The sequence below is a fragment of the Nicotiana attenuata genome, unplaced genomic scaffold (assembly GCF_001879085.1).
Source record: "Nicotiana attenuata strain UT unplaced genomic scaffold, NIATTr2, whole genome shotgun sequence".
Classification (NCBI taxonomy): domain Eukaryota; kingdom Viridiplantae; phylum Streptophyta; class Magnoliopsida; order Solanales; family Solanaceae; genus Nicotiana; species Nicotiana attenuata.
In genome coordinates this window covers 32,554-45,609 of record NW_017675252.1, presented here as the reverse complement: position 1 = coordinate 45,609, position 13,056 = coordinate 32,554, and the positions used below count along the sequence as shown (strand labels likewise).

Genomic DNA, 13,056 nt, shown 5'->3' with positions numbered 1-13,056 from the left:
GGAATATCTTCCAAGAAATTCTGGAGCCATTCAGCCTCCTCACCGGCCTTGTCTAAGTCTAAAACTCAGCCTCCACTGTAGAGCGGTCAATGCATATTTGTTTGGACGATTTCCAAGACATCGCTCATCCACCGACTGTTTAGAATCGGTTGAACCAGTGATCTAATTTGCATCACTATACCCCTCTATTATCGTGGGATACTTATTGTAGTGCAAAGCATAATTTGGAGTATATTTCAAATACTTCAAAACTAGTTTCATTGTCATGAACGTTCAATGCAAACTTTCTTATGTTGTAGACTAATACGTCTCCATTTTCGATTGCATATCAGATTATTGACTACACTTAATGTAGTAATTATAACAACAGCTGGAATGATTGGCATCAGTTGTGGCCACAACCTTTTAATATATAACACATTTCGTAATCATTCCGCCATTTTCAAGCATTTGTATGCTATTCATTCATATGTCTATATGATATGCAAATTATAGCACCTCCATTCATGAAACAAATCCAACTTGCAATGGATTTTGGTCATGTTCATCGGCTAGTTCACCTTATTATAGACCAACGTATTAATACATTCGTTCATGAACGGTCATGTCTATACAGACGTATCTTTCTATGAAAAGTCACAACCTTCAAAGTGACATCATTTCATAAAAGAACTAACAATATAAATTTTCATTACAGAAAATGACCTTTCGAGAAAGGCATGTGACCAACTTTCGAATTAGTAGTTTCATCAACTAGTCTTTATTAAGACTAAACAACTGATGATTTTACCAACTACTATATCAATGGAGATCAAAAATTATATAATTTAGACATTACGTCTAACATTGGCTTTTGTCATGCATAAGCTAAAAGCCCCCACATTTTAAATATTTCATCAACATATCATATATAATCAAATAATGACTATATCATTTGAAGTATTCTTAACGTAAACACATTTGTTTACATCTCATTAATTTTGAAACCATTTGACAATATTTTGGTCAAAATCTCGCATGTCATTGTTTACTAAACAATTGTATCCAAACGTTACGACTTTCCTGATTTCTCGGCCGGAGGAACAGCAGTGCCGCTTGACGAGGCTATCGTCGTTTGCACCAACAGTCGCAGAAGGAATTCCATTCTCATTTGCCATTTCTTACAACGAACAACAGAAGAGATCAATTAATGGCAAAACCAAAACAGTAAATAATACTGTAATTAATAAACAGTACGTAAAAAAAAACAACTGAAGTTTTTATATACTGTTTTACAGAAAAAACGATAAAGTTTTTATGTTCTTCAAATTATTTTCTGAATTTCAATACTCTGATGAAGTTTTTTATATACTTCAAATCAGAATAATAAAATTCAGACAGAATACAGAATATAATTTAATAATTTCCCTAAGATTGTTATTTATCTGTATTGCTGTAAGTAAATAAAACAGTAATCTTTCTGAAAAATAAAACAGAAAGTTAGTACAAACAATTCTGAAAAATAATATTCGAACTTCAAAATAATTTTTGAAACGTTGAAGGAACAAATCGAGCCCAATGAATACAAAGTGTGTCCTTAAGGAAATTATTCCCCTCAAGTACCCGAGGTTATGGAATATATCCTCCCAGGATAGAACGATTTAACTCACCAGAGTGTTGGTACCAAAAACGCCGATAATCAGCGAACCACTTGATGGCAGCAAACCACACTGGAATTTTAGTGCAGAAGAAGAAGAAGATAATCAGAAAATTTAGTAAGTAAATATTCTGGGATTTGAAGGTCTATTTATAGCCAACTTGGTGATGTTTCTGAAGAGGTTTGCAACCTTTCAGAATAGTCATGGCTGTTGGAACAGGTGTGACCCTCTGAAGAGGTTTGCAACCTTTCAGAACAGTCATGGCTGTTGGAACAGGTGTGACCCTCTGAAGAGGTTTGCAACTTTTCAGAATAGTCATGGCTGTTGGAACAGGTGTGACACTGTTTCAGAACAGCCATGGCTGTTGGAAATTTTTGCGGGAAATTTAAAATGAATTTAAATTAATCCGGAAAAGAAAAGCGGGCTAGACCGGACCGGGTCGCGGGTCATCCCTCCATTTCTTTTCCCACCATTTTCCATTCACACCTCTTTTGTTATTATTTATTAAATAACAAATCCAACACGCATATTGAATGCAGCCTTGAAAATGCTAAATGAAGAATCAAGGCCATTAAGAAAAAATGAGATGAAGTCATCATCTTGTACAAAGTACAAGCTTTCGGCTAGAGAGCCAGCAATTGCACGCTTCTTCTCAAAGTACTCTGTGATGGAAAGATTGCCTTTAGGAAGGTTTTGAAGTTGGGATTTTAGTTGCATAAGTCGGGCGCGTGTCTGTGACTGAAACATGCGCTCGATTTTGGTCCAAGCATCATAGGAAGAGGTGGCTCGAGTTAGTTGACCAAGAAGAGGATCAGAAATGATTTGACGAAGCCAAACGAGAATAAGAAGATCGCTACGTCGCCATTCCTCGTAGGCAGGGTTAGAAGTAACTACTGATTGTGCTTGGGGAGGGGGGGGGGAGAGGAATCTGTATTAGAGGGTGGATTTGTAGCGGTAGTGACTGAAGTAGAGGTGACAGTAATGGTTTCTGGAGGAGGATTATAACCGAGAACGAAGGAATCAAGCGAAAAGGCTTTGAGTATGTCCAAGGTATTTTCTTTCCAAAGACAATAGTTGTTTCGGTCAAGTTTAAGAGAAAGATTTGGTAGTTGAATAGTGGTGGAAGAACTGGACTGTTTTGCAAGGGACAACAGGTTGCTGGAATTTTGAGAAGAGGCCATAGAATCTATGGGTAAATTTGATACCATATAAAGATTAATAATGAGAAAGAGTTTGGGAAAATAAGAGTAGACTGTACTTCTGCTATTCTTATTCTTGTTTATATAGATTCTGTACATCTTTGAAGATAAATATAAAATTTTGAGATCCTTATCTGATACCTATTCTAAAGAAAGAGTAATCATTTTATTACAATGGATAAGATATAACAATAGAGTTTTAGATAGACTACAATGTGAATTCAAAAACAGATGATACACTCTAATAATGAACAAAAGGAAAAACAGTTAAAAGCGTCATATTTTATTAAAGAAAAAGGTAAGATGCTCTCAATTAGGTTGTTACTTTTTAAATTTTGGACTTTGATGATTAAGTCTGGTTGAAAACTAAGTCTTTTTTTCTTCTTAGAACCATTCTATTATCGGTAGGAAGCTTTTTAATCTTCTCAAATTTAGCTATTTATTCGAATAAGAAAAGAATATAAAAGGAAAAATCTAAATTAACTTTAAAGTCCTATATATTAGGACTTCTAAATAATAGTTCAAATAAGGAAAGATTTTAATTAGCAAAATTTTAGTTAATTTCAAAGTCTTAATATTAGAAAAATAATTGAATGGCTATTTTGTCTAGTATGAAATTTATTTTTAAAGGGTAAAAAAGGCGAACAACATTTTGCTTAGGGCCTTCGTGCTTTTAATTTAGTATAGATAGACTAGTATGTATGTTGCACGTCCATAATGGCATGTTATGTTTTAAATATTTATTTATATGAATGAACATTAAAATTTAATTAATTAGAGAATTTTTATGTATAGTAATACAACAATCATTTAAACGCCGCAAAATATTACTTTTAGCATAATACATGAATTTAAAATAAAAGAACATCATCAAAACGTACACAAATGATCAATTTTGTCATGTTAGTTAGATAATTATATATTATGGTTCAAAGGTATTTAATGTGATGGTATCTTAACGAACACTTCTTTGTGGATAATATTTTTTTGTGTATGTTTCCTCCTAATGTTGGTTGCTCTTGTTGTCGATATTGATATCCGTCTTGAAAGTGCAACATATAATTGTTCGTGAAAGAAAATATATTGTGGTAAAATATAGTTCAATATTTAGGATGTTTATCATTATACTTTATTTATTATATTTGCAAAACATAAACACACTAAAAAAAAATTCACACAAATTTAAAAGGATATTCTTTAGTTTCGGAAGACGAAAGTTGAATCTAGAGATAAGAATATACTTAGAAGCAAATTAACCAGTATTATAATTTTTGCATGTATGGTGTTATTGTCAAAACTACTATATACCATCTGTGTGCTATTACATAAGCTACTCGGCGTATCTAAGTTTTTCACTAGCATGACAGACATATTTTTCTTCAAAATTAACCTATATATAATGGAAGATCAATTTTAACTTAGTCTATTTCTATATACGGTGACACTAACATACGTAAGAAATAAAAGACTTGACAACAAACATATATGGCAGAAGGCCATTTGGTATTAAAGTATTTAAGTATTAATCTTAATAGTAATTATTGGTATCATTTTCTGCTGAGTCAAAAACTGGAAAATATTTTGTTTTTACTATAAATTTTGCAAACAACCTTTTATTTAGTTGATCAACATATTCATTTCTTCTAGCTAAGATATCTTTTAAATTCTATCATGCGATTTGCACAAATTGCGTTTTAATCTAATGATAGAAATATTTTTCTTATTAAATGCACTATTATTACCATTGTGATTAATAACCAATTATTTAGGAAGAACCAAATCATCTTTTATTTGATGCTCTTATTCGTTTCCGATACAAAGCAAGAAGATACTGAATATTTGATTTATTCTTACTTTATATTTCTTGTTAGTTGAATCTTTTTCGTTTGAGGCCAGAAGTATAACTTTGGCAAGCTAGCTTTTACAATCCTGCTTTTGTCGATTTTAAAACTACTGGTAGTACTTGACGGAAATCACCTCCGAAACCATTAATTTTTGGGCAAACGATTCATTGATATCCAATATATCTCTAGAACCCCGGTCAATTATTTCGATCGTTTGACACTTAGCCACAAGTGCTTCATCTCATATTATCAATTCGTTTTCCTTATAAATTTAGCACCATTACTCTGCTTTAATATATTTGTGATGGTTATATAAGTTGTTTGAAGAGGTATATCAAATCTAAAGTAGGTGGTCTCGCAGTAAAATCGTTGTTGGTAACATACTCTAAAAGTTGCTCAGCCTCAAACTCCATAGTCTTTGTTCAAGAATAACCTAATGTCGTCTCGTCGATAGCAGATTACGAACCTCCAGGATAAAAGAAGATTTTTCATCAATTTCCCAAACTTTCTCCCACCACCTTTGCGGCGTCGCTTCTTTTCTCTCTCCACCATCTCCAACACAGTCGTCGGAGCAAGTTACTGTAGATAATCCGTAGTTGATGAGATTCCAGCAATAAAGCTGTTTCAGAGATTTCAAGCAATAATCCGTTAGCTTCGTAGTAGCTATTTTGAAATTGGAACAAAGTCTATTCGGGGATTTCAACGTTGTTTTTAACTTTTACACGATGATGACGATGATGATTACGAAGAGGAAATTGAGGTCGTATTCATGGAGAAAGACTGGCGTTGAGAGAGAGGGTGGAGAAAAATCTGAAAGAATAAGAGAGAAAAATAATACAAACCGTATTTTATGCCTTAAGGGTAGGAGGTGACTATAAATAGATATTTGGCTATAAAAATCAAAAGGTAGCTATGAAATATAATTTTTGAAAAGGGTATTTATTTAAAATAAATAAGATATCAACCTTTGTTATGGGAGGTAAAAATTCCCAAAAGAAATACCGATTAGTCCCTAAATAGCATATCTGAGAATGACTATATGTGTCCTTGCCCCACTTTTTGTCATTTGCCACTGCAAATTTTTGAAGTGGGCTCGTTGGCCTGTATGTGGTCCACATGAGTCTTATGTGGCGCACCGATTTGAATCCTTGGAGAAGTTATAAAGCCAAAATGAGAATCCCGTTAGCCTTTGATTACTCTCAACGGTTAGCAAAAGGACGAATTTGAATGCTATTGGGGCACAAAAGTTGCTTTTCTTTTCAAAGATGTTTTGGTAGTAAAATGTGATTTGGTTTTCCACAAATCTAAAGTGACAACAACTGTTAGTTGATTGTAGGGGTGTACAAATCGATCGGAGAACCGTATCAAACCAAAAAATCAGACCAAACCGATTAAAAAACCCGATTAGGTTTGGTTTGATTTGGTTTGGTATTGAGTAAAAAAAACCTGAACCAAACAAACATATAAATATATAATTTTTATATATACTTCTAAGATTTTATATAGAATTTTCTTTAGAAAATGTCTAGAAATATTTGGGATTATCTTGCGGGATATAATATTTAACAGTATATGAAGTGCTCCATATTTATCAACATTAAATAATGGGTTGTATGATCACTTTCTCACCAAGTGTTACTAAAATGCGTCAATCTCTTTGATCTTCCATATTCGTATCATATGTTAAGATCTACTAAATTGTTATATCTTTTTTGAATGTGAAGTGATTCTTATTATTATTTAGGTATCATATTGCTTTTTATGTTTAATTACTAAATTCATTTAACCTTGAAAGTGTACATCAACGAAACATTATTGTCGGACGACTAAAAAATTAACTATTATGTGTTACTAAGAAAATTATCTTATAAGAATATTTTAATAGATAATATGTTTGTCAATTTTTTATATTTTTACTAAACATATATTTACTTATCAAAAATTTAACAAAGTAAGATTGAAATAATATTTAAGTAACAAAAACCCCAAAAAATCCGAAAAATCCGAACCAATCCAAACCGATATAGTTGGTTTAGTTTAGTTTTGATAAAAACCGAACCAACCCGTCCATGTACAACCCCAGTTGATTGAATGCATCTTAATCTTAAACCACCAATTATAATGCTAATAACCCCATAAATTGCTTTATTTAATAATATTGAAACGTTCAATCTCAAAGAAATATAAAGGAAGATATTGTAAACATTGGGTGGAGTAAGTTAACTAACATATATGGATAAGACACCAAAGCAAATTCCGACGAGGAGAGTATCATCGAGAGAATAAAATAATATTCATTAAAAAAATTCAAACGAAGCAACATTGAAAGTGAAAGTTCCTCTTCCCGCCTCCCCCCTACCCCCCCCCCCCCCTTTTGTTCTTTGTGAGTATAGTAGAAAGACCACTTATCACTCTTGGGTCGTTTGACGGGATGTATTAAGTAAAATAATACATGCATTACTTTTGGTATTATTAATCCGTTGTTTGGTTGTATTTTTCAACATATAAATAACGTTATACACTCTATTCACTACTATTCATACATAGCAAACCATAACATTAGCAATACCATAATTTTTAATACATGGACATGCATGTATAAAATATAGAATGTCCTTTCAAAATCTTTTCTAAATCCTTTCCTACGTTTTTGGAGGGTATTGTAATTTAAAAAAAAATTATACAATGCATACATTTTTTTAATACACCAAACCAAACAGTCGAAAAGAAATAATTTCAGTATAATTAATTATTCCAGCATTATAACTATTACACTTTATTCAGTACTATTCTTATACATCCTACCAAACGACCCTTGTGTATATGGACAACTGCATATGGAATATGTCTTGACTCACAAAACTCTGAGATTCCAATATGAACTTTGTTTTCTGAGAATATGAAAATACTTCTACTAGTAGTCCATCATTTAGCAATGAAAGGTTAAACTATTGGAATTTTTACATTTCTATACCACATAGGAAACCTTTTTACCCTACATGTTTAAGGTTTGAGTAAATTATACTTAGTATATCAAATTACCAATCCTATACCATGCTTAATTAAGGGTCTAATTAATGGGCTGTTTTTACTCCTTAATTAAAGGTATCCATTGATGGGCAGTTTTTTACTCCTTAATTAAAGGTATCCATATATCTCACATTTCTCTCTCCTTACCCCTCACCCCCTCACCCACGTTTTTACCCATACACCACATTCTTTCTTGTTCTTCATCCACGATTGCAAGATCAATCAACGAAAGATGTCCTTGAGATGCATTAGCCAGCGAAATCTCATTATATTTGAATGTCGTGCCAATTTCCTCTGCAACAATTGTTTTTGGGTACCAAACAAAATTCCCTCTTCTGGAAAAGTCAAAAATGAGAAATTTATTGGTAAAGAGACTAATACGAAAAGCTGCCGACAACTTCTCCAAACGACTTAGAAATACTGACTGTTGAAGCCCTCACCTAGATTTACTGTTTGTCATGTAATTGCAGTGTAATTGTAGTGTAATTGTAGTGTAATTGTAGATTTAGTGTAATGGATATGATCTGTTGAAGCCCTCACCTAGATTTACTGGTTATAGTGTAATTGTAGTTAGTTTGTAGTTTATGTAGAACATTCCACGGTTAATTGTAGTCTAAAATGTAGATATAATGTAGACATGATTGTGGATGATGTGTTTCCTGTTTGCCCTGTAACTGTAGGTAAATTGTAGTTATTCTTATATTAGGTACTTAAACTGTAGGTAATTTGTACATTCGCTGTAGTTATTCTTATATTAGGTACTTAAACTGTAGGTAATTTTTAGATGTTTACCTCCAAGTTCTATGTAATATTTGTATATAACTGTCAGTTGAATATAAATTACACAACAAAAAATAAGAAATAGATACTCCAATCGTAGAAATGTGTTATCCACAATTAATCTGCAAATTGTCTACAAAATTTTACAAAAACTACAAATTAACTATATTTAACCTACATTATAACCACAATCTGGAAACAATTTACACATGAAAGTTCTTCAAGTTGGAATTGGCCACAACTACATTTCTTGTTTTCTAGACACAAAATGTACCGCTTCACACCATCCAACACAGTATGTATATGATCTGTTGAAGCCCTCACCTACATTTTCAGAACAAACACAAAGAAAAAAAATTTACAATATTAAAAATATAGTATCTACAATATATCTACATTTTATCTACAATTTATCTACAAATTAACTACAAACTACAATTTGCCTACAATTTATCTACAATCTGGAGACATTGTATATTAAAATATTTTCTTCCCGCACCAAATAAAGAACTTGTAGTCAAATTGTAGATATATGTAGTAAATTTGTAGATAATATCATAAAACTAAAATTCTAAGCGTTTTCTTACACAAACTTGCATTCTCATCTACCACAATGGCATCAACTTCAAAATCTCTAAATCTGCCATAGTTATCCCAATTCCCATTCAATTTTAGCATTATTGGAATTTTTGACATGATTTCGTGTAGTTGAGAGAAAAAAGATGAAGAACAGATAAAGGTTCGACAATTTGAGTACTGAGGACGATGAAGAACAATTTTGAATTCTACAATTTGTATTGCGTTGTTGAAGCTTCTGAAGCTTTGCGTTGTTTTTGAATTGTAGTGAAAGAGAGAATTACGCAGCAACTAGATCTCTTTCCGTTTCGAATTTCGAATTTAATGTGGAAAGAATCAAACGCAGATTTTGTGCCTTTTTTCGCGCGTTTTAAATGGCAGAATCTGCCTAATTATGGATTGCTATGTAAATTGTAGTTAAAGTGTGGCTGGGCGGGTAATTAACAAATTATGCACATGTTTGATAATAAGGTTTCATATATGGTATAGGAAGAAAAAAATCCCGACTATAAATCAGAATAAATCAGAAAGGTAGTTCCTATTTGCAAGATAAAAAAGATAATATATCTAGACACTAAATGATCAGAACACTATTTCTACCAAAAGAAAACGTAAAAAAAAAATATGGGATAAGATAACCAAATATAAATTACTTTAATGTTTAAGGTTTCGACTTTTCTATCCCTATGTGATATGGAGCCAATATATCTCACAGCAAAAGCTTAAACGTTTAGCAAACTTTCATAGTATTAAGCTCCGTTTGGCATGAGTTTTGCCAAAATTTTGGCCATAAATTTTTCCTATATTTTAGCCAAATCCCAAATCCCAAAATCCTAAAACTTGGAATTATATACATGTTTTTCCAAAATAAAGTTGGAAAATATATTTTGAAAACGTATGTCCAAACATATTTTCATCTTCAAACCAAACTTCACCCAAATAAGATTTTTCAAAATAAATTTGGAATCTATGGCCAAACACTAGCTAAGAAAAGGAATTAGGTTGAAGTACAACGTGAGGTACAAAAGCAAGGACAATGACACGGAAAAAGCAGATACCGACAACTTTGGGTAAGCAAAGACAACAGTCTCACATGTGCAACAAGGTCAATTGTTGGACCAGTACTGGATTGTATACTAGTACAGTTTAAAATTGAAAGTTTTTAAAGATAGAATGATGTCATTCTTGTTGGCAGAGAAACGAAAAAGAATATCATACAAAAAGAAACTCAAGGAGTACATAACATTTGACTAAACCAAGTACATTGATTTACCCCTTAACCTTCAAACAACACCGAGATATTAATAAGAGCTTCCTTGATAGAGCATATATATTCAACCATAATTACAATTCATAAGGGAGAAAAAAAATGAATAAAGACCATTGCATAATTTGGAAACTGAAATTATGTTATTACTTTCACAACATTATTGCTATAATTCAACCTGTAGACTATGTTGCTCGGACTCTCCGAAAATGTCAGTGTGTGTGTGTCGGATCCTCCAAAGGTAGTATATTTTTGGTGGATCCGACATGGGTGCGGCAGCTGTTTTGGAGAATCCACGCAACATAGCCTGTAGTTAATCAATTTATCCTATGTTATAAAAGATGGATGTTTCTTGATATACTTTAGGGTTCAATTGATAGTTTAATAATTCTTCAGTTTGAAAAATAATTGAAGACAAACAGCTAAACTCTACAGAATCAAAGAAAACAGCGATGCAGGACTTTTAACACAAAGGGTAACATTTGTTCCCTGTATCAGACTGCAGCAGGAAAGATCCCTGAATAGACTAAAAGGGTTAGAAAATCTTTTTGCTGGTGAACCATAGAGCTCGCCTCAGTGGATTGGTTACATGAACATGACAAATCAAAATTATTACAGATTTTCCCCGATTCGAATCTCGGAAAGGTATCTTCTTCTCTTCTGCTATGCTTCCAAAACCCGAGCCTCCATCTGCGTGTAATGGAGCTAAGAGAGGGAGTTGACATTGATACTGGGTTTGGTTCATCTTATCCAATTTTACCAAGAAATGACTGCAATGAAATTAAAATAATAATTTTTGAAGTCACAATCACATTAGAGTCATTGAGTGACGGTGAATGCGATGAAGCCAAAGTACAGTGTAAAAGAAGCAAAAGATAACAGGGAAGCACAATAATGCCTCTAAAGGAGAACTATAACCATCAGACTGACTAAACTATGTTAAAACCTTAATTCTACCAGCAACTGCACGACAAAACATATGTGGCATCTATATAATTGCCTTGACTGAATTGCACATCTGAGATTGAGATGACTTGATATAGTGATTATATTCCATAAGTAGCCTACACAATGATCTTTTGATGCCTAAGACATTGACCACATACGGCCAAAATACTATTCTCTTACGCATCCAATAAGGAAACAGGGAAGGAGAAAAGATCCAGCAGACGATGAAGGGATGTTCTTGCATTATGACTTCAAGGGACATTAATTAGTTCTCAAATTCAACCGCTAACATTATTCTCTTGAATGCTGATCAAAATTTGATGTTGGTGAAAAATAATAAACACCTTTTACTTTATTAATGATTCGTGTATGAGAGTCAAAACAGCGAAAGCAGGCTATAAGTTCACATTTGAAATTTCTCCTGTTAGAGAATTACTGGAATTAGACCGAATAAATTTCATATAGTTTGTCTAATGAAATTCTAACCCCTATTTTTATTTCTCCCTAAAGAGAGACTACAGAAGGAACTGAGAAGAAGGGGTTCTGCAAAGGTTATCTAGCGCTTGAAAATAGAGGACAGAAATTTCCTGGGCACTTTTACTAAAAAATGCCATCCCTTTGACTTTTGCACTTGCAATAGATGGTGGGTTCTCTAAATAACTGTTAAATAAAACATGCACACCACTAGGATCGACAAGCAAAAGTTGCCTCTCGCAGATGTAGGTTTACCTTTGATTTTGCTGGAGTTGCATTTTTAGCTGTAGTAGTGCTCCCAAATCCAAACTTTGGCTTCTTCTCTGCAGGCTTTAATATCTGAAAAGAACACATCAGAGTCTCATCCACACTCATCATAGCACCAGCATTGTCAAACTCTCCACAATAATTAGGGGCTGAGAAAATCGTCACAAGTTGTCTATCAGCAAAAAATTCATATCCATCTTCCACAACCTGCAGTTACGCACATAGCCAGTAAGATTAAAGAAACAAAATTCCAGAAAAATTGTATAAGTAATATCCAGTTCAAACCTGGTGGGCACGACAAACAAGATCAAGATCTAGCTTCTGAAGAAACTCCGTGACCTTATCAGGGCCAAAGGTGTAAGAAACTCCCCGGTCATTCATTCCCCACCCTTTAACATCTTTACTAGGATCTGACCAGAGAAGATCACAGAGCAACCCAGTTTCTGGAACATCAGTTGGTCGTTGAAGATTCCTTATCTGATCCAAATGATTAAGATCAGGAGAGAGTCCACCATGCATGCACAATATCTTTTCATCAATCAGAGCTGCCACAGGGAGGCAGTTAAAACAATCTGTGAATACTTTCCATAGACGAACATTGAACCTTCGTTTGCACTCATCATAGAATCCATATATACGATTCACGGAAGCACATTCATGGTTTCCCCTCAAAAGAAAAAAGTTCTCAGGGTACTTTATTTTATATGCAAGAAGAAGGCATATCGTTTCCAGACTTTGCTTCCCCCTATCAACATAATCACCCAAGAACAGGTAATTGGATTTTGGAGGTAATCCACCATATTCAAATAGCCTCAGTAGATCTGAATATTGACCATGGATATCCCCTGAACACGTAATGCAAAGGAAAAATTAGCTAAAGCAATTGTTTACCAAAAGTATTATTTTCTTTTGGGGGGGTAGGGAATTGGAAGACAAGAATCTTGGTCAATTAGAAATAACAGATGCGAAGCAGCAGAAGGAAAACAAGATAGAAGTCTATGAAATAACAAAATTTAGCAAAGAAATGCAGGGGG

General features: G+C 33.2%; 1 protein-coding gene across 1 annotated transcript in view; it reads right to left on the bottom strand.

Moving 5' to 3' along the window:
- Nucleotides 1–10,685: 10,685 nt before the first annotated feature.
- LOC109219867 (serine/threonine-protein phosphatase PP1-like) overlaps nt 10,686–13,056 on the bottom strand; it is a 4,947-nt gene continuing 2,576 nt past the window's right edge. The window contains exons 2-4 of the mRNA XM_019384333.1: nt 12,308–12,867; nt 12,011–12,229; nt 10,686–11,103 (exon numbers count right to left, since the gene is read on the bottom strand). Coding sequence (XP_019239878.1) covers nt 11,080–11,103; nt 12,011–12,229; nt 12,308–12,867 — 803 coding nt within the window. The 3' untranslated portion in view covers nt 10,686–11,079. The remainder of the gene's footprint in view (nt 11,104–12,010; nt 12,230–12,307; nt 12,868–13,056) is intronic.